At 55.5% G+C, this 21,862-nt stretch overlaps 1 protein-coding gene across 1 annotated transcript in view; it reads left to right on the top strand.

Annotated features, from left to right (window-relative positions):
• Window positions 1-20,080, top strand: part of CFAP251 (cilia and flagella associated protein 251) — a gene marked incomplete at both ends in the record, with an annotated part of 49,016 nt that extends 28,936 nt beyond the window's left edge. Inside the window, 7 exons of the mRNA XM_084253180.1 lie at window positions 115-229; window positions 769-932; window positions 5,486-5,576; window positions 5,794-5,937; window positions 18,248-18,476; window positions 18,950-19,051; window positions 19,941-20,080. Coding sequence (XP_084109306.1) covers window positions 115-229; window positions 769-932; window positions 5,486-5,576; window positions 5,794-5,937; window positions 18,248-18,476; window positions 18,950-19,051; window positions 19,941-20,080 — 985 coding nt within the window. The remainder of the gene's footprint in view (window positions 1-114; window positions 230-768; window positions 933-5,485; window positions 5,577-5,793; window positions 5,938-18,247; window positions 18,477-18,949; window positions 19,052-19,940) is intronic.
• Between the last annotated feature and the right edge of the window lie 1,782 nt (window positions 20,081-21,862).

Raw genomic sequence — 21,862 nt, 5'->3', positions numbered from 1 at the left:
GGAGTTCAGAATTCAAACCCCTTGGGTAGGGGAAGGGCAGCTGGTCCTGAGCCCTGAGCTGGGATGTGTGGGCTTTGAAAGTTGTTTCTTTTTTTTTTTTTTCCTCTTGTGCAGAAAGACACTTCTTGGGCCAGTTTTTGGTTCTCCCATGGAGCAGATGCAGGTCCTCCCGGTGAGAAGCACCCTCGAGCTGCAGAAACGCTACCTGGTGTTCATCAACCGAGACAAGGTAGGGGCAGCCCCACAGGGAGAGGCCAGGACGGAGGCCTCCCGGTCAGGCCAGCGCTCCCAGCCTGTCAGCTTTTCTGCTCAGGTCCTGACGAGGGCGAGCGGACTCCCGGAGGCGCTGCCCGGCCGCTCCTTCCTGTACAGCCCCTCCGGGCTTTTCCTTCCCGATGTGGTCGCACGGGACAGCCCTCCAAAGCTCAAGTCAGTTACCCTTAGTCGTACGTGTAGTGAGTAACCTCTGTCGGAAAGTGCGAAATCTTAGGATAGCAGAATTTTCTGGAAAGCCTTGGGCCCCCGTCCACAGATGGAGGAACACTTCCTTTCTGTGTCCCTGCTAGACACCCGGTGTGTCTCTCCCCAGGGGCCACCCCGCCCGCGCCAACCCCAGCCACGGGGAAGGCGGCCTTGGCGCACGGGGAACGTTCCAGACACAGAGGCCCTTCCAGCGAACAGTCCTGGGGTCAGCCCAGGCGCAGGGGTGGGCCACCCGCCTGGGGCCCATCGTCGGAGTCTGAATATTCGATTTCACGTTCCTTTCAGGTCGGACTCCAGATCCTACCCGTGGACGGGAACCCACACAAGACAACTGCGATTATTTGTCACCCGAGCGGGGTGTCTGGGATGGCCCTGTCCTACGACGGCAGCTGCGCTTTCACCGCAGGCGGCCAGGACCACTCGGTGGTCCAGTGGGTGATCAACTTAAGGTAGGAGGGGCTCACCCCGCCGCGGCTGCTGGCCTGTGCTCGGCTGCGGGCTGGTACAAGGGACGCGTCCAGGGTCCCTGCTGCGTCCTGCCAGGCCATGCACATTCCCGGGCAGATAAAGATTCCTTTTCAGTCCCAGGGCCCTGCCGGCCCGCCTTGGCTCCTTAGCCCACCTCTCACTCTGCCATCTGCTCAAAGGGGCAAGCCCAGCTCTCCGCAGTTGGTGCCACAACAACAGTGAGAGTTTTATTTGAAATACGTATTTTCAGTCTGCAATTCTCCACGCCTCCCACACCTGCCCCCAGGCGAGCTCCCCCACTGCGGTGAAGCCGGGGAACCCCGTGGTCGAGCGGCACACAGAACACGGACTTGGAGGTCAGGGAGACATGGGCTCAAGCCTGCGACCTCCTGTCTGCTGGCTGTGCAGCCTCCGTTAAAATCCTGCATCTCTGGCCTTTATGTTCCTCATCTGTGAAATGAGGGCACAGGGGTGAGACTCAGGACTTTCACGGGGTCCTTGTAAGGACCAGGCAGGTTAGTGGGTGTAAATTGCCCAGCCCGGAGCTAAGGACTCAGTAAGTTAACAGTTTCCTTTTCCGCCATATAAAGTCCTTTGCTTATGAGCTCAGGATTTTTCTTAGTGACGCTGGGGCCTGGAAACCCTCTTGTCTTCCCCATCTCGTCAGCTGCCCTAGGCAGAGCCAGTTCCACCCCTGGCCGGGGCCAGCCCCCGCCTCTCAGATGGACCCCCGAGGGCTGGAGAGGAGATGTGGGACTCCAGGCCCTTCTATACTAAGGGCCACCGCTGTTGTCGCTCCTGGTGATGGCGCCCCCTCTGCCTGCCGGCTGTTCGTGTTTCTTTGAGGCAGTTGTGGAAGCTTCTCCCCCTGACCCGGGGAAACCACGACAGCCAGGTCACCTGCGTGGGCACCTATGCCTTCACCGGCGAGAGCAGAGGGGGGGGCCTCTGGGGGTTCGGAATCTGGAGGTGAGTGGTCCCAGAGCATGTCCTTGGAAGGAGCTGCTGGATTCCTTGACACTTAGCCTGTCCCCTGGAGCCGAGGGGCGGGGACACCCCGGAGGGAGACCGGTCCTCCCTTTGACGTTCTGGTCCTCTTCTTATCTCGGGATCTGGACCGGGAGAGATGGAAAAGACAAATGTGCCTGCTTTCCAGTGGCTCGCCTGTGCCTGGCCAGAGTCCAGGCTTCCGAGAATTTCAATTTAATCTGTTGTGGGGACAAAGGATCATTATAAGCTCATTAGCACTTCATTGCTGCTTCTGGTGTCTTAATATGTTCGGCACTTCGCTAATGGAAAGAAATGCAAAACCCTAAATAAGCACACAAACAAAATTCCTAGTAGAGCTACTGACAGGAGAGTTGTTGGGTGGAATAAGGGTGATAAACCCTCTCACGGCCCAATTATTTTAATCTGTGCCCCCCCCCCCCAACACCGCATCCCCAGGCTGCTGCTTTCCTGGGAAGCCTGCCCTCACCTTTACCCCAGAGTCTCCAGCGTGTCCTCGTGTCCTCGCCTCCCCCCCCCCCCCCCCCCCCCCCCGCGTTTAAAGACCCGGATTCAGGGCCTCCCCGGTGGCGCAGCGGTTGAGCGCTGGGTTGCGGGGCTGCCTGCGGCCTCTGCGGCGCCGGTTCGATCCCCGGCTGCTCCCCGGCCAGCGGAGGAGGATCCCACATGGTGCGCAGACCTCTCCTGCCACCCGCTGCTCCCCTCAGCAGTGTACTTCGGTCCTTCTGCCTGCTCTGCTCCCCGCTCTGGCTCTGGTGAATTCTCTCACCCTCCCGCGCTTCTGACTATACCCAGTGCATGTATAAACGGAACAAACAAACAAATATAATAAATAAATAAATAAAAAAGACATGCCTCTATAAAAAAAAAAAAAAAAACTATAAAGACCCGGATTCAAACCCCACCTTCCCACCCGCTTGCCCCCACTATCAGTTTCTCATCTGATAAGTGGGTGTCACCACCCAGCTCAGAGTCATCCCGAAGGCAGGGCAGCCCTCCCCCGCCCTCCCCGGCAGGGCCCTGGGCGCCCGCTGCTTCTCTGCTTTGGCTCACTCCCTGGGGTTCTGTGTGTTTTTGTGGGCACAGAGTAGCTGCCCTGAACGTGCCTCCCTTCTCCGTGCTGCCACTGACCTTGTTTTTTGTTGCTGTTGCAAATATTAGAAGCCCGACTTAGGTAAACAGGGGAGCCGGAGAGAAGGCCCCGGGGCTCAGTCCACCCTGGAGTGGGCCCAGGGTCCACTCCAGCCACGCCCTGGCCTGCGCTCTGCTGGCCTCTGCCTGTGGCTCCCTCCTCTGTAGAACGGGGCTTCTTCCCTCCATGGGATCACGGCCGCCGATGGTCCCCAAAACTCACTGACTGTTGTTCTCACCAGAGAGTGGTCTCTGCCCAGCTCTGGCTGACAAACCCTGACCCGGTCCCTCTGGCTCCTCTGGGCTCAACAGACAGTGAACAGGAAGCAGGGACGGGATACAGTCCTGACTTGGAGCCCTGGCCCCTTGAACCCCAGCTCCTGCAGCCCCCTCCCCCAGGCATTCCTGGGGTGACAGACTCCTCCTTGTCACCCCTGGACTTTACCTGGCCCTGCTCCAGAGATCTGTGCTCAGCGTGGCCTCCCTCCCCAGTAGCTGCAGGGCCTGGGCCTGGGCCAGGGACACAGGACACAGGAAGGGCACGGGCTCGGGGGGACACCTGCCTGGATGGCCTGATGTGGCAGCCAAGACCACAGGTGCCCCCGATCCTACAGACTGTCCCCTGGCTGCTGGTGGGATGTGCAGGCCTCAGCAGGAGGACTGAGGTCAAACAGTCTGGTATGGAGGGGAGATGTGGCTTTTAGAATCAAGAACCAGGGCCTCCCTGGTGGCACAAGGGTTTAAGATGCAACCTATGAAGCAATCCACAGCCACTGCAGCATGAGTTTGATCCCCAGCCAGGGAGCTACCCACAGGCGCGGCAGACCTCTTCTGACTTGCCCGCTGCTCCCCTCAGCTCAGCTGTGTTTCAGTCCATCTGCCTGTTCTGCTCCCCATTCTGTCTCTGGTGAATCCTCTCACCCCCCGCACCTCTGGCCTGTACCCCAGTTCTTGTATAAATAAATAAATAAATCTCAAAAAAAAAAAAAAAAAGAGAATAGAGAACCAGTTTCTGGTACGGCCCTGCCTCTTGCTGGCTGCTTGAGCTTGGAGAGCTCTACAGTCTCATTTCGCTCCTCTGTAAAATGGGAGTCATACAGATCGTGCCTCCCTGGCAAAGTATTTTGAGCACTAGAGGGAATGTCTATGAAAGTGCTTAATGATTCCAGTGCTGGCTTAACAAGTAAGTGTTAACTGTTACGATAGTTACATTTCTGTGTATTTTTCGGCTGCGATGTAGAAATAAAATTGTTGAAGGAAAAATGGAAGAAAGTTGGACCAAAGGTGGTTACAAGGCTGGCTCTTCTAAGAGAGGTGTCGCGGGTATCAGCCCCAGCTCCCCCCTGGGGACCGCCCTGCCCCCTCACGCGGGCCTCCCTGCCAGCCGGCGCCAGGGCTCTCTGCTTGGCCGGAAGCCGGACCCACCACACACCTGTGAGGCCAGGATGTGGCGCCCCCTCTTCCCATCCGGAGACTGGGGCAAGTGGGGGGGCTGGGGTTCACCTAGGGTCTCTCTGAGTCCACCCCACACCTCGGCAGACATGACGGGGAGACACGCAGGGCTTGTGCCGTGTCCTGCATGTGCTCTCAGTTTTCCAGTTCTCACAGCAGCCCCGAGCTGCAGGCCTGGGACTCTTTCCACTTTACACACCAGGAGGCTGAGGCCCAGACCCAGGGAGGCTGAGTTCCACGCCTGCCATCTCTCGCAAGCGGGAGAGCCAGCACCTGCACCCCAGATTCTGGATACCCACCTGCGTGTCGGCTTGGCCTACGCCAGGGTGTGTTTGAATTACCCCGCAGAGAGGCTAAATGGCCTGGTTAGCAGAAACCCAGTTCGGGGATTATTATAATGACTTCATAGTATTAGCATGTTGTGTGAGGCAGACTTGGTCTCCTACAGAAGTAGGTTTTCTTACATTCAAAGGGCCTATTTCTGGAAAACCTGACCCGTGGTGGAGCAGAGGGTTATTTTTATCTGACTGGCTTGGGTCCCCAGCGGCCTCCAGGGCTCTGTGGAAGCAGTGAGTGCTGGCAGCGTGCCTGCACATGCCCGTCCTTTGGCTCTGGTCACCTCGGATCTGAGGTTACCGGAAAGCCGCCCTGCTGGGGAAGAGTGTGGTGTGGGCGCCCAGGCCCCTCGCCCCCAAGGAGCGAGTGCAGCTCCCCTCACCAGTGCAGACAGACGGCCCTGTGGTCGGGCAGGCGGCGCTCTGTCCCGCCGGGCTCCACACTATTCAGCTTCGTTGGTGGGGGTGGGGGGCGGTTCTCAACAAGTTTGCAGCGGCCCTAATTGCCTCTGTGCCATTGGCACCTTCAGCGGCCGCTGGGCCTGCGTCGGGGCTGCCGGCGAGTCGCCTGGGTCTTTCTAACCCCACTGCCTCTCTTACTGTTCCAGTGCCCTGGAGGCAGCCGTGTCCCTGGGGGGCGAAGACTTGACCCCGTTCTACGGTCTGGTGTCTGGTGGCAGGGAAGGAAAATTCTACCGGGTAACTGTCCTCAGAGTCAACACTGGTGGTGACATCTAGTCACCGCTAAGAACTAAGGTGCCCAGGGTCAGCCCCCTTGCTCCACCCTTCCCCCACGGCTGTCTTCTCCTCCCCCCGCCCCCCCAGCTCAACGCATACTTTCTAGATTATATCCTTGCAGTTTCAGCGGGTGCTTCGGCGGTAAGCCGAGATATGTTTCCACTTGATTTCCACGCAGGAGCTGGAGGACTATTTTTACTACTCTCAGCTCCGTAGTCAAGGCATCGACACGATGGAGACCAGGGAGGTGTCAGAGCACATTTGCCTGTCGGAGCTTCCTTTCGTCATGAGGGCCATTGGCTTTTACCCCTCGGAAGAGAAGGTAGGGAGCAGTGATGAACAGCCAGGGGATTGGTTATTTTTAAAAAGCGACCTCTGGGAACGATCATTATAGGTCAAAACAGAAGCTGACTTAGCATCAAGACATCCTGCTCAGCCGGGCTGGAGGTAGGTGAAGTGTGGCTTTTGGCATTGGACACCCTGGCCCTCGATGCTAAGGACCAGCCCCTGGGAATTCAGGAAGGCCAGGCCTTCGAAGCCCTGACACACAGGCAGAACTCAGCACCAGCTGGTTGCCATCAACCTGCTTAGCATGGTGGGCTGCCTGGAGGAGGTGGCGCTTATCTGGGCTGGCAGATCTGGAGAGGCACTCAGTCCCTCCTCCTGCCCTCACCAAACTCCCCCAGCTGCAGGGACCCCCCAGCAGCGGCAGGCCAGGGAAAATCTTCCTTGGAGAACCTTCTTTAAAATGCAAGTTACTGGGCCTCCCCGGTGGCGCAGCGGTTGAGCGCTGGGTTGCGAAGCTGCCCGCGGCCTCGGAGGCGCCGGTTCTATCCCCGGCTGCTCCCCGGCCACCGGAGGAGGGTCCCACATGGTGCGCAGACCTCTCCTGCCGCCCGCTGCTCCCCTCAGCAGTGTCCTTCGGTCCTTCTGCCTGCTCTGCTCCCCGCTCTGGCTCGGTGAATTCTGTCACCCTCCCGCGCTTCTGGCTGTAGCCAGTGCTTGTATAAATAAATTAATTTTAAAAAAAGTTAAAAAAAATGCAAGTTACTGGGCTTTCAGTCAGTTTCTGACTGAAAATGTTGACACATCCTCCTTGTAGAAAGTTTGGAAAAGATGCATGGGTGGAAAGAAGGGAATAATGACTTCGAACCCCCCACCCAGTCTACTCAATTATTGCATTTCCTGGATTGTTTGTGTGCAGATACAAATTTGTAAAAACCAATTGGTAACGCTATTGCATACATTTTTTTTTATTTGTTTGTTTGTTTGTTTGTTTGTTTATACAAGCACTGGGTACAGTCAGAAGCGTGGGAGGGTGAGAGAATTCACCAGAGCCAGAGCCGGGAGCAGAGCAGGCAGAAGGACCGAGGTACACTGCTGAGGGGAGCAGCGGGCGGCAGGAGAGGTCTACGTGCCATGCGGGACCCTCCTCTGGTGGCCGGGGAGCAGCCGGGGATCGAACCGGCGCCGCAGAGGTCGCGGTGCATACATTTTTAATCCCTATTTTCACTTAATATTATGTCATGATCATTTTCCATTTTATTAGCAATTTCCTGAAAATGTGATTTTAAAGTTTATATCTTAATTTTATACCATTTCTGGGTTTAGAAAATAGAACTATAAAGAAAACAACGAATTACTCAGAGGTCATGGCCATTCATGCTTTGATGGGCCTTCTGTTGTTTTAGAAACAGATACGGCTTTTTAAACACAGAACAGTCACGGCGCAGTGTGAAGGCACTTACATCCAGATCTACACTGACATACGTGTTTGTGTGTATGTTTGGGTGTGTATGTACACCTGTGTATGTATACCTGTCCATGTGTGTAAATATATGTCTGTCTGTGCAGAGAGAGATATGGATGCTTAGCAATATCCCCAGCAGCTACTGCTTTGTGAGCCTCGTGGTAAAAATTCCTGGACAACATACTCCCCCCCTAGTTTTTTTTTTTTTTTTTTAATATTTTTGCCTTTATGTCTGTTTTCCCGGTGTTTTGTTTTCTAAAGAGGCACTTTTTTTTTTTTTAAGATTTATTTATTTATTTATACATGCACTGGGTACAGTCAGAAGCGTGGGAAGGTGAGAGAATTCACCAGAGCCAGAGCAGGGAGCAGAGCAGGCAGAAGGACCCAAGGACACTGCTGAGGGGAGCAGCGGGCGGCAGGAGAGGTCTGCGCGCCATGTGGGACCCTCCTCCGGTGGCCGGGGAGCAGCCGGGGATGGAACCGGCGCTGCAGAGGCTGCGGGCAGCTTCGCAAGCCAGCGCTCAACCGCTGCGCCACCAGGGAGGCCCTCCCCCTCCAGTTTTATTGAGATGTAGTTGACATAAAACACGGGGTAAGCATGAGGTATGTAAGCTCACGTGCTTGTTGTGTCTTTCTGTTTACTGAACAACGACGATCACAGTAAGGTTAGTTGACTCCTCCTTCACCTCTCTGGTTATAATTTCTGCCTGTGGAGAAAACTTTCAAAACTGTCTCTCTCAGCCACTTTCAGTACACCATATGGTTTGTTAAGTATAGTCACCGCGGGGCACCCATATCCCCGGGATTGACTCATGTAACAAGTGAGAGTTTATATCCTTCGGTCTGTTTCTGCCACTCCCCCTACCCCTCCAACTCCCTAACATGGGCAACCACCAGTCTGTTTTCTGTGTCTATGAGTTGTTGCAAACGGCAGGATTTCCTTCTTTTTTAAGGCTGAATAATATCCCACCGTATATATGTCATGCACTGGATAGATAGCAACACTTTGGTCCGTGATGGACCGAGCGTAGATGGTGGCCCCTGTACAGCCCCAGCTGCAGAGTCAGCTCTCCTGCCCGGGTACACTCTACGGTATGTTCACTTTCTGACGTCACACACCAGCCACCACCTGGCGACAAAGTTCTCAGAATGTGCCCCTGCCCCTCAGCGACACACAACGGTGTATACTGTTTTCTTCGTCCACTCATCCCTCCATGTTTCCCTATCCAGGCTGTTGTAGGTCATGCTGCAGTGATGATGGGGTGCAGACATCCCTTTGAGATAGTGATTTCACTTCCTTCGGGGACATACCCAGACGTGGGATTGCTGGATCCTTGTGGTTTTAATCTTCGGAGGCCCCTCCTTGCTGTTTCCTACACTGGCTGCCGCAATTCACATTCCCCCCCAGTGCGCAGGCTTCCTTTCCCTCTACCACCCGCCTGCCCCGGTTATCTCTTGTCTTGTTGACAGCAGCCCTGCTCGCTGGAGTGCAGCGTATCTCACTGTGGTTTTGTTTGCATTTCCCTGATGACAAGGGATGTCGAGCATGTGTTCATGCACCTGTTGGTCACCTAAATGTTTTCTTTGGAAAAATATCTTCAGGTCTTCTGCCTGCCTTTCATTGGATTATTTGGTGGGGGTTGCTTGGCTTGTTGAGTTTATGGGCGCCTCATATATTTTGGCTGTTCATGCCTTATCAGATGTGCGGGTTGCAGTAATTTTCTCCCTCTCTTTAGGCTGTGCATTAATCAGCCCATGTCCCAGGGGATGGCCACAGAGGTTGTCCGCAGTACTTTGGCTGTGAGAGACGGGGTGAGCGTGTTTGGCTCTGGCATGCTTCCCTGGTGGTTTTCCTGAGCCAGAGTGCTAGAGCTGGAGCTGCCGGGTCAGAGAACATGAACGTTGAGGTCCATTGTCAAACGGCTTCCCAAAAATGTAGCAATTTTGGTGGCCTCTCTAGTGAGCAAGGGGTTAAGTCTCAGCACTATGATGCTATCGCCAGCCACTGCAGCCTGAGTTCTATCCCCCACCAGGGAGCTACCGATTGGCGCAGCAGACCTCTCCTGTCTCCCCATTGCTCCCCTCAGCAGTGTATTTCAGTAGATCTGCCTGTTCTGCTCCCCACTCTGTCTTTGGTGAATCCTCTTGTCCCCCACCCCCACACCTTTGGCCTACACCCCAGTCCTTGTAGACATAAATAAATAAATAAATAAATAAAATCTTAAAAAAAATGTATTATTTTACCTGCCTACTGGCAGGTGTACCTAACCCCCAAGCCTAGCTCATAGGCTGTTCACAGTACTGATTTGACATTACTTGTATTTTGGTCCCAGGCTTTTCTCTTGGCTTCAGCAGCCTTTTCAAATCACCAGTTTTTGCACACCCCAAGTATGACTGGAAGGTGACTTATTCTCTAAATAGCATCTGGTGAAATAAGCTATTGGAGCCCCCGAATCATGGTAAGGCTTGACTGAGTACCTTAAAAACCCCAGGGGCCCTCTCATGCTCCTCCAGAGGGCTTGCAACCTGTGAGCACTTTGTAAAAGTGCTCTAAGCTGGCACATAACCCAAGGCTGCCCAGTCCCTGTGCAGGGCTTTGCCTCTTATGCAGGGACGCTGCTGGGCAAAAAATGGAAGCAACTACCAAGAAAGTTTTTGTAACCCACACGAAAGCAGCACCCCCCACCCCCACCCTCGGGGCAAACCTGGAGCGTGTGCTCAAAAGTCAGATTCCTGGGCCCCATCCCAGATCCAGCCCATCAGAGGAATCTTCAAGTCTGGAGCTTGGGCGAGGGCCCCGTGCTGGGTCATCTAGGGTGGAGAGGACGCCATGCTCCGTGGAGCCATGAGCGCCATGAGCCTCAGCTGCCTGCAGCGCCTCATGCTCATGTCCACATGGAAGTCACCAGGACGCTGTCATGGGGCCTGCCTCTCATCATCTGTAGGGTGGGGACAGATCCCAGCACTAGGGGGCTGAGGGGCAGTGCTGGTGGGGCTGGGTGTGAGTCCTGCCTGCTGCTGCCACCAACAATGACACTCGGTCAGCTTTCTGAAGCCCTCCAGCTCGGTCTCCTCATCTATAAAACGGGGAGGGGGGTACCCACTCCTGGAGTTATTGTGAGGACTAAATGAGGATCTATTAGAATAGTAGGTGGCACATGGCAAAAGTTTGAAAAATAACTGGCACCATCACACCATCACTTTTACCGTATCCTTGCCTCCTGGGGATGTTTCTCAACTCATCTGGTAAAGGTGCTTCATGCAAATGACTGGACGTCACTAAATCGATGGCAGTCGAATCCTTCAGGGTTCTTGGTTTCACGCCCTTGGCTCTTACCAATGTGCCTGCTTCGTTGGAAAGGGAAATAGCTGGGTGTCCAGCCTTTGCGATCACCACCTGCCCCAACCATGGGCTGCAGGTAAGTGGGTGCCCAGCACCCAGTCTTCCCCTGCCTCGGGTGGAAGTCAGGAGCGGAAGGCTTGCTCACGTGGCTGCTTGGTGATAAAACATAATAGAGCCTGTCAAAATCTTACTGATGGGTATCAGATGTTATCAGCGACACTCAGCGTCACTTACCAACAAAAGCAAGGAAAAAAAGGGCTGTTGTAAGATCTTCACGAGCCATTGTCTTCATCCCCCCCTCTCCTGCAGAAACCAGGAGTTTCTGTCCCCACTCAGCGAGTCCCTCAGACGCCGGGACTCTTTAATCCACTTTTTTTTTTTTTTTTTTAAATAGAGGCATGTTTTATTTATTTATTTATTTGTTCGTTTGTTTTGTTTATACATGCACTGGGTACAGTCAGAAGCGCGGGAGGGTGAGAGAATTCACCAGAGCCAGAGCGGGGAGCAGAGCAGGCAGAAGGACGGAAGTACACTGCTGAGGGGAGCAGCGGGCGGCAGGAGAGGTCTGCGCGCCATGTGGGACCCTCTGCTGGTGGCCGGGGAGCAGCCGGGGATCGAACCGGCGCTGCAGAGGCTGCGGGCAGCTTCGGGGCAGCTTCGCAACCCAGCGCTCAACCGCTGCGCCACCGAGGAGGCCCTCTTTAATCCACTTTTAAAATACGTTTGCCCTTTGGAGATGTTTTTCCTCATCCAGATGTGGCCACATCAGTGCACAGATGCTGTTCCTTAATGAATTAGTCTGTATCTGAAGCTGCACAGGGAGAGCTTTTTGATCTCTTGTTTTTATGTTGGATTTATAGTGATTTTAATAAAAAATGTTTTCAGGGCTTTGGAACTTTTAAGTGCAGGTTTTGTGGTGGTTAATGAAACATTTCCTCTGAAGATGCAGCTGTTCCCCTCCCCAGAAGGTGCATGAAGAAGCACGCCTGGTGCAGCGAGGACCTGGCTTCCAGGAAAGGGGGGGGCCCAGAGGTTCAAACCAGCCCCCAAGGTCGTACATTGTTTCTATTTTCTTACATCATTTTAACTGCCTTGGGGATTTGAATCTAGGCAGTGTGGCAAACTGAAGCCAAATTCTACAAGAACAGAACGCTCCCCAGGGAATTCCTGACCCTCCCATCTTTTGTAGCATGGAGCTCCGAGGCAGGGCACAGCCGGCGGAGGCCAGAGGTGGGCTGCTCTTGCAGATCTGCGTCTCTGTTTTCATTATTTTAAGAAAGTTTTAGTGTGTTTCTTATTTACTTTTTTTTATTGAAGCAGTGCGGGTTTCTAGCATGTAGATTCTGGGCATGTGGCGCTTAAATCCAACCCCTCTGTGCACGGCACTGAGGTGACCACTGAAAGTCCAGCTCACGTGATCCGCCGCGCAGTCGCGCCCTCCCCCAGAGCCTGCCTGTTTTTCCAGAGAAAGGTTTGCTGTGTTTATAAGGCTAGAGACAGAGCCTGGACTCAGGTGTCTTGGTTTCTAAGGCTGATGTGTCTTCTCGCTGTAAATGCACCCTCCCCTCCCAGACTGGAGCGTCCCGCTGGGGCAGGCCACGTGCCGCGTGCATCCCTGCTCACCTGAGGCTGAGTGTCTAGTGAGCCCGCAGGGCACGGAGCCATCGTGACAGGGCTCTGCAGTGAATTTGCAGTCGCGCAGCTGCTTAGTCCTATCAGTGCAAGGCCAGCCGGGTCAGAGAAGAGTGTGCCCGGCCAGTGCCCACAGAGAGGGCCCTGCTGGTAGACCGAGCGAGAGAATGAATGAATGAATGAATGCATGAATGAATGAGTGGTGGTCATCGGTCATATCTGACTGCAAGCACAAGAGGAAATGGAGTTGAGACCTGATCGTTTGATCTCAGAGGAGCCACTCGTAGTCCTGAGGTCGCTGGTGTTCTCAGGAGCATCGCCATCGTCCAAGAGGGTTTACCTTTTTAATCACGTGTCTCTTTGGATGGCGCAAACGAGCCTTTAGGCATGGGCCCCAAAGGCATGGGCCCCACAGAGAACTCCCGAGTTGTGCGCTGGTGTGTGTGGGAGGGAGATCACAGTGGCACAGCCGAGCCCAGCCCACTCACACAAGACAACCCTGGAAATTGAAGAATCACTAGAAAGCGTCGCCCATAGCTGCCTCTCTTGGAGATTTACCTTCTTCCCCGTCCCGCTAGCACCCCACCAGCTGCCGGGCCGGCTTTCAGCCGGAGCAGCACCTCAGGGCCCACAGTCTTCTCCTGCTGCTGCTCTCGGCAGTGTGACGCCGCCTTCCCTTCTGACTCCCAACCTGCGGAGCCGCCCAGCGGGAGGGGCCGTAAATGAAAACCTTCCCTGAGGGCGTCCACCCCGCTCCGCTGGCCTCGGAGGACAGCTGGCAGCGCGCCCGTCTCTGCAGAAGTTCGCTCTTCGGCACTACAAGCACATAACTCGCGCGGCTTTAGTGCTCAGAACAAACCCCAGAGAGAGAAAATCCCGATCCTCCCGCAGTCTTGAGTGCTAATCCCGGTGGCTAAACCAGGGTCCCGGCTGGGATGGCGGGGCCTCTGCCGAGGGCCGCGCGGCTCCCAGGTGAGGAGAAACCTGAACCCCCCGCCTCAGCACAGCCTCTGCGCTGACCAAGGCCCCGCGGGCTGGAATCTTGTGCTTTGAAGGGAGGCCCTCGGGATGCGGGCTTGGCTCCGAAACACGAATATCAGGAGGTATTTCCATCCCCGAGGTAAGAGAAGTGGCCCCTGCTCTTGGGGAGGCCTTCCCAGCTGACGGAGAGCTGGGGCCAGGGCCCCTACACCCATGAAGCTGAGCCCCGCACCCCCCAAAAAAAGAGCAGGAAGAGCAATTTCTGTTTTCCACGGTGCTTGGAGCATTTCGTCGAACAAATCCTAAAATGCTGGCCGCCTCCGGGCAGGCAGGCGGGTGACGAGACCCAGGCCTCCCCCGCTGGCAGCAACAAAGGGGCTGCTCTTCTCCAGGCTCCAGCTAAGGCCTCTGGGTGGTTTCCACGCCAAGGCCATGCTTTTCCCACCTCCAGCTCGCAGCTGGGGCGAGGGAGGCCTGGGGAGACGCGGCCCCTCACACAGTCGCGCGGCTGCCCAGCGGGCTGGCCCCAGACCCGTGTTCAGGCTCTTTGTCCAAACAGTTGGGACACGGGCGGCTGGTCCAGGCTGATGGGTGGGGACCGGGCATTTACATTCTCTCCCTCATGGCTCTATTCTCCGAGTTCCCTACACCAGGCATGCATTAACCTTTACTGATTTTGTGGTGATGAAAGGGTGGCTGTTAGTCATGAGGAAGAATATATTTTTAGAACTGCAGACGGGACTGGCGGGGCTGCTTGCTCTCGCCGGGGCTCCGCAGTCCCATTCCTGCCTTCTCATTTTATTTTTTCAACCACCTCGAGATGGAGCACGTGGTGCACAGTCCACCCCTTTAAAGCATCCGATTCCGTGGTTTTTACTGTATTGGCAGGGTTGTGCGCCCGCCACCTCCGTCTATGCCCAGGGCAGCTTCATCGTCCAGACAGAAGCTCCTGTTGCTGAATGTTTCTAAGGCGTCCGCTTTCTAAGGCGTCCGTGTCATGGCCTGTGGCCTGTGCCTCAGCCCCTCTACAGTGGGATAGTCTTCTGTTTGCTCATGTGACACGTTCTGGTTTTCTATCCATCACCTGACGGGCCTAGGGCTGCTCACTGTCCCACAGCTGTGAGGTGTGTCTCACAGGTCTGTCTTGCACACAGATACCTGGCGGGTTGGTGGCTCGAGGTAGCTGCAGGCTGTCGTCCTTCTGTGCTGGCTCTGGGTTTGGCCCAGGATGGCGCCTTGGGTGCATCCATGGGCGCCATCAGCGTTTTGTGGAACTGTGGGCCCTTGACTACTGTGAGACCTTGATGGTGGGTTTGGGACAAAGGAAGGACTTGTGATGGAGCCTAAAACCTTTAAAAGCACTCACACAGATGGGGAAAAGTCCTAGGAGGTGTTTGACATCTTGACTCTGAGGGGGGACTGGGTGAAGGTCACGTCTGCGTCACCCCACCACAGACAGCAGGAACCCGCCCGAGGCCCAGCACAGGGGGCCGGCCTTGCCCACAGTGGTGTCGGGCGCAGGATCCCGCCGTGATGGGTCCGGGCCTGGAGAGAGCAGCTGCTGCCTCCAGACAGTTGCAAGCAGAGGCCCGGGCACTGGGAGGCACAAAATGGCGGCATCTCCAGCCCCGACTGAGGTGAGGCCGCCTAGTCCCGAGCCTCCTGCCCCACCCCAGGCACTGTGCTTGGACCAAAAACCGAGGCTGCATCTATGGAGAACGTTTTGGAGAGCCCTGTGCAGTGGAGGAGGAGCTGGGGGCCGGGGAGCCTGCAGGTCTATGCAATGATCACAGGAGACTCTGACCCAGGCCAGAGCTTCTGTGCAAATGTATCCTGTTCCTCTCCATTTACCAGGGAGGTTATAAAACTTAACTATAAAACATTCTAAGGCCAGCAACGGCTTCCCAAGGCTGACAGGCCTGTGGGGTGGGTGTCAGAGGCAGAAGGAAAATGATGCTGGACGAAGGGCTGCAGCGCAAGCCAGCCCTCAGGGCCCAGGCAGCACTAACAGGTGAGGCCGCAGGTCTGGATGACGAGCTTCTCAGTCAGGTGGGGACAGATACCCCACCTCCCGGCCTGCTGGCCCCAGAGCCTGCTCACGTTTAGGGTTTCGAGTGAGCCTCAGAGTATGGGCCACCTGGGGAGAGCCCGGCTGGCGACTCCCTGCTCCTCCCAGCCCTGGCTCCAGATACTCAGTAGCTTCTGGTCAATCGAGCTGTGTTAACCAGAGCAGTCAGCGGTGCCACATAAAGGGGCCTTTCTGAGTCCTGTGAGAAATTTTTCCGTGGCTCCTGGTGCCGGCGCTGCTTATTTGCCTCGTTCACTCATTCATGAGCTGGTCACTGGGCCCCTCCATCGTCCCGGGAACTAGAGGTGAAGACACCTCCACAACCCAGCAGGGAGGCAGACAGGGCCCCCAGGACCGGAGTGGGCCCCACAGCCGCCACCATGCTGAGTCTTTATCACCCACATCTCACCTCCATGATGCTCGGGGCCTGACAGCACTGGTCTCAAAGTTGTGGCCCCCCCGAGTCCAGTCGAAGAGGTGCCCTCCATCTGGGGCTTGCAGGAGATGCAAGCACGGGCCCCGCCGCGGGAGCTCAGGTTGGGACCAGCGTGCAGGGATGTGAGCAGCCCTCCTGGTCGTCTTGGTGCCTGACAAGGTTGGGGCAGCGGGGCCTGTCCACCGGCCGCACGTTCAGGTGGCCCTGGGGGCTTTGTGGTCCGGGGCCCCTCAGATCTGCCCCAGGTCCATTAAGCCGGGCCCTCTGGGAATGGCACTCGGTGCTCAGAACATTACGAGCCCCCCACCCTGTGAGTTGAGGAGCCACCACCCTGCAGACTGTCGCCAGCCGCCCTGGGGAAGCCTGCCGGGGCCGCGCCAGGGCCTTTCACTGCTCCCGAGGCAGCTTCACGCTGGGGCCTTTGCAGCCCAAGCACCTCTCGAGGCCTGATCGTTGCCTAGACGTGTAGCAGAATCTGCCTTTTTACCCAACACTTGCAAAGCAGCCTGGGAAAGAAATAGCGGTGGCGCCGAAGCTGCTTGCCGAGCAGAGGTCTTGGTCAGTCGTGTGGGGAAGGGTCGGGGGTGAGTCCCTCCCGGAAGGTGTGTGCTGAGTGTGCTCCCGGGGATCTTGGGGAGGCTCTGGGAACGAGTGACCCCCGCACCTGTGTGTCCTCCAGTCACCTTTGCATAAGTCTCCTATTTCTGAATTGAGTTAGAGCATGTATTACAACAACAAAACACAGAGATCATTTATGTTGTCATTTATGTAGTGATAAATTACATGATGTTATAATTCCACATATTATAATCGGCAAGGCCTGGTAATTACAAGAGTAACTCCTACCTCCTGCGTGTGTTCAGTGGGCCAGGCTGTACGTCAGCCACTGTGCACGTTGTCAAGATAAACTTCAAAAGAGTCTGGGCATGTGTGTTACCAAATCACCCCACTTTCAAGATGAGGAAACTGAGGTGAGGGACCCCTAAGTCACTCAGCCAAGGTTACATGCACAGTGGTAGGGCTGGGGTTTGAGCCCCAACCCCACCTAAGATCATGTGTGCACAGTCACACCGCTAAGCTGGAGGCCTCCTGGGAGAGGGCGGGACGGAAATCTCTGGGTGTGATGTTCGTGCTTCTCCCTTGGTGACAACTGACGTGGCTCATGTGTGGATATTTGCTGGACCTCGTGCAATGCTGCACTATTTTTTTTTAATATGTATTTTTTTTAAAGATTTATTTATTTATAGAAGATTGATTGATTGATTTATACAAGCACTGGGTACAGTCAGAAGCGCGGGAGGGTGAGAGAATTCACCAGAGCCAGAGCGGGGAGCAGAGCAGGCAGAAGGACCGAAGTACACTGCTGAGGGGAGCAGCGGGTGAGACAGGAGAGGTCTGCGCGCCATGTGGGTCAGCTTCCTGACCGGCCGGGTAATCAAATTTGTGCTGCGGTGGCTGCGGACAGCTTCATAGGTTTCGTCTTAACCCCTTGCGCCACCAGGGAGGCCCCAGTTCGTACAATTTATATTCATTGTTATTTCTGTTTTATTTCCCTATTTTAGTAATTTAAGCCTTCTCTCTTTCACAATTAGTTAGGTAAAGATTTGTCAATTTTGTGTATCTTTTCCAGAACAATGACTTTTTAGGTGTTCGTTTTAAAAATTATACCACATAAAGAGCATGCACACAACATGCCATCATATATATATATATATATATATATAAAACATTACAGGCAGAAATGGAAACTAACGAAAGGGGACAGGGAAGCATGGTGAGTTAGCTGTGGGGCGTGGCGACGAAACGCACAGGGGCCATAGGTCCTGTTCTTGAGTTATTTGCATAAACTGATTTCTACATTCCCGAGGATTTTTTCTTGTAGATAAATAAATCTACTTCTCAGGTGAGGAAGTAGTTGGCACTACACCTAAGGGCTGGTTTCCACTAATCTTTTCTTGGGGCAACAATCAACCCATCCCAGCTGTGAATATTCGTCTGATTCACTGCAATTGTCAGGCTTGTAGGTGCCCCTCTGAGGAGCACAGATCTGAACTGTGAGGTCCAGGCCCACTTCTGTGGGATTTTCTTACAGACATGACATAAACCCACAGCATCAAGAAACACAAGGCTGAGCCTGTATTTTCTCTTCCTTATGATTTCACAATAACGTTTCCCTGCCCTAGCTTGCTTCATTGTAATACGCCGCATCATACCTCTAACATGCAAAGTACATTTCATCCGCTGTGTAATCAGCAAGCGCCTAGTGAACAGAAACCTATTAGCAGTTACATTTTGGGGAAGTCAAAGTTAGGGAACGTGACGGGGCAGGGTCGGTGCCCTCGGCCCATGTTGTTCAAGGTCAGCTGTGATTCCAAGTGGCTTCTCTGTTTACCATCTTTTTTATTTTTTAACTCTTCCCTAGATTGAAGATATGTTCAATGAAATCAGATTCAGTGAGTATGTGGACACTGGAAAGATAATTGACAAAATCAACTTGCCAGATTTCCTCAAGGTTTACGTGAACCACAGGCCACCTTTCGGCAACACCATGTCCGGTGTCCAGGAAAGCTTCAACGTCCTCGGCTTCACCAACTCCAAGGGGAAGAAGGTCATTCGAAGAGAGGACTTCCTGAGACTGCTTCTAACCAGAGGTGAACACGTTTGTTAATACAGATGTTTTAGAACATCCCGAGCCACGGCCCCTGCAGGAGTTACGTTTGGGGAGACAGACCCCTGGGTCCCAGAACTGGGCCGGACCGGATCCGTGAGGAAGCCGCGCCCTGCCCGGGCTCGACGGGGGGCCGAGGGAGGGATGATGGGGGTGCACATCACATCCCAACTTCCCCCCACGCACGGCTCAGGGTCCGCCCCACGTGTGACATAGGGCAGAAGTGCCGTATAGCTTGCCGGTGGTTTCTCCGCCCAGCCCCCTCCCGTTCCCTGGTTGGGGCCCCGTTCCTGGCACCCACAGGGAAGTCGGGTGCCAGTGCCCTGGGGCTCGAAGGCTACTCTGGGGTCTCGAGGAAAGGAACAGTGCACCCATTCTCTTCACCCCTCAGCACGCGCCACTAAGCCCCCACGTGGCGCGGGGCCTGGCTGAGCACCCCCCTCCCCTGTGACCCAGGTGAGCACATGACCGAGGAGGAGCTGTCCGACTGCTTTGCTACGCTGTTTGGCCTGAACCCCGAGGGGTGGAAATCCGAGCCTTCCGCCTCCTCCTTCAAAGGTACGGGCCACCTCCCAGGGTGCGCACCGCGCAGCAAGTCTGTGGGCTCACGACGACGACATGGACGTGTTATGAAAAGACTGGCTGGTGGCGAAGGTGGAAGAGCCGTGCGCCCCCAAGCTGTCGGGCTGTTCCCCACTGCGTTGCTCCTTCCTCCGGGGTGGGTGGATGTGGCCCTCGCGGAGGATACAGCTGGGAAGCTGTTCCAGGAGAGGCGTTGGCCAGAGAGCCCAGGATGAGGAGGGGGGCGACTCGACATCTAAGGATCATCTGCCCTCCCTCCTGCCTGAGGGCGTCCCACCGCCTGGGCTGGTTCACGGGAGGCAGGAAAATGGCCCTGAAGTTAGGGCTGGGAATGGAAACCCAGAGGAATCCATCCGAACGAGGCTCCAGGCTGGCGTGTGGGAACGCGGGCGCTGGACACCCAGGTCTGGAGGCGGGACACCTGGCCCGGCTCCCCACGCCTCCTTTCTCTGTCCAGCCCCAGCGTCGGCTCGGCAGCGCTCCCACGCTCGGCGCATTCTGCACGCCAGTGTCCGGCGGGCCGTGTCCTCTCCCCACCGGGCCCCAGCCCGCCCATCCTGGCGTCCGTCGGGGCCCAGAAGGTCGCGTCCCCCGTGGTCGGGCCCTTGCGTTGTGTTCCTACATGTCTCGAAAGGGTGACCCAGTGCAGCCGTGTAGTTAAGGGTTAGGTTTGGGGAATGGCTCTAGTCCCTGAAGGAGGACCTGGGCCTGCTTCCACCCGGAGGTTCCAAGGAGTCAAAGCCAAACCCAGCCCGACGCACCTCGCACTTTTTCTGCCGTGGTTTCCTTGTGTTTAGGGGAATTGCGTCTGAGTTAGACATCAACTCGTCGCGAAGACATTTGTTTCCTTTGCTCGTTTGGCTAGGTTCGGAAATCTGCCTTGAAAAAGAGCTTCCAGACGAGATCTCGGCAGAAATATTCACCACGGAGATCCTTGGCTTAACCATTTCGCAAGATCTGGGCGAGGATGCTCCGGTCAGCGAAGCCGGCAGGAATGTCTGCTGAAGCACAAAGGACTGTGTGTGCGGGGGCTTTTCTTTCCCAAGAGGCGCTGCTTTTCCTGTGTTTCCCCTCCCCCACTCTAATCTTCAGACCGTTTAGGCATTAAAAGCAAATTTCTGTTAAGGAGTGGAATTCACAGAGTCGGACATTCCACTGTTTCTGAAATAGAAAAAGGGGGTGGAGGCGAGAAAAGCCTTGCAGCTGCAAGCCACCCAGGCCTGACTTCATGCTGAGTCTAAGGCACCAGGCCCAGTCCTGGGGCAGCCTGGTCCCTGGGGGCACAGAGGGCCTCAGCCGGCAGCAGGTCAGGGCCTTGCTCCCTCCCCCTCAGTGTCCCCTGGACCCCCGTCAAATGTGGCTTCATTCGAGTCACCTTTGCCTGCTGTCAGGTGGGGGTGCTGGGTGCTCTGGGCTCCTGAGAGTCCCTGATTGTGGTTTCTTATCAGCAAAACCCCCAAGCACTTGTGTGCGACCGTTAGGAAGAGCGAAGCTGGCCATGCCCAGCCAGGTGGCAGCTGCCGGAGAGAAGGCGAAACCCGCTGGGCCCGTGTAGGCTGCACCTGGACCAAAAGCCAGTCGACCCACCCCGCCAGGCAGCGCTCGCCTACTGAAGCCAGAGATCCTGCCCCAGCAACCCCCACCCCCATACCCCCCACCCCTCTCAGCCCCCCACGCAAACCAACGTGGTTGATTCTCCACCTCACACTCCACTAGCCTTCAAAACACATCGCAGGCAAAACCAGGGCCTAGTCCCCCGGCTCACGGAGTTCAGGGATCATGACTAAGCCCTCAGTGGTCATCTGACGTCGCTGTAAAGAGATGGAAGCCAAGGCCTGATTTTGATTGTCTCTTCAGCTACGGGGTCGCCTCCTTCAGGCCAATGGTCCCTCTCCACGCATGCTCAGTCCAACACGGCCCCTCCCCAGAACTAGCCCTGCCCAGAGAAACTCACATCAGAGCACACAGTTCTGATGCCCTCAAGATGACTTTCTCCTTTAGTAGCGCCAAGGTCGATGTAAGGAAACTACAGAAGCAGCCACAACCCCATTTAGGCACCGAGCCCCCGACCTGTGGGGTCATGGAGGCCCTGGACTGGGCGCGGCCCAGGGCTCTGCAGGTGCAGTTCCTTGGGTCCCCTGTAGCGTCCTCAGTCATGTCTCCAGGGCCTTGCAAAACTAGTTTGCATTTTGTTCTTTTTAAAAACACAAAAAGGAAAACAAGTTTTATGAATCAATTTTGCAATAGCTAAAGACTCAGGAGGTATGTTACCAAGCCAGTTAAAAAGTTCCTGGGGACATTTTAGGGAACAGGAAATTCTCAAATGACCTGTTGTTCTCTTCAAAAAATAGCTGAGCCGTGGATCCAGCCTGGACGCCCACTGGGGCTTCTGGCGCGGGATCCGGCACACTCCGGTTTGCTCTGTTCACTGCGTCTATCGGAACAATTGTCTTGGGCAGGGCTGTCCGGTGACCAAGTGGACCCGCTCGGACGGGCTGGGAGCCGGGCTGGAAGCACTGTCGGGCTGAGGCACACTGGCGTCTCCCTTGAAGTCAGTTTTGGGGCGGTGAGGCCCTGGTCCCGATGTTCAGCCAAGAAGGGCCTGCAGGCTCCATGTCAGTGGCTCCCCCCCTCCCCCAGCACAGCCCGTAGGGCCCCTTCTCGCCCAAGGGACCTCTTGGTGCAGCGAGTTTTGTTTGGGTGATTCTCAATTTGAACAAAGGTGGCAAATATGTGCCTTTTACCTCTATTCTGGGCCAGTCCAGCCTCAGGCCACACCTGGAGTGA

Source organism: Talpa europaea (assembly GCF_964194135.1).
Source record: "Talpa europaea genome assembly, chromosome: 14".
In the NCBI taxonomy this organism is placed as follows: Eukaryota; Metazoa; Chordata; class Mammalia; order Eulipotyphla; family Talpidae; genus Talpa; species Talpa europaea.
The sequence above is the reverse complement of the archived record's forward strand: the minus strand, read 5'-3'. Positions and strand labels throughout refer to the sequence as shown.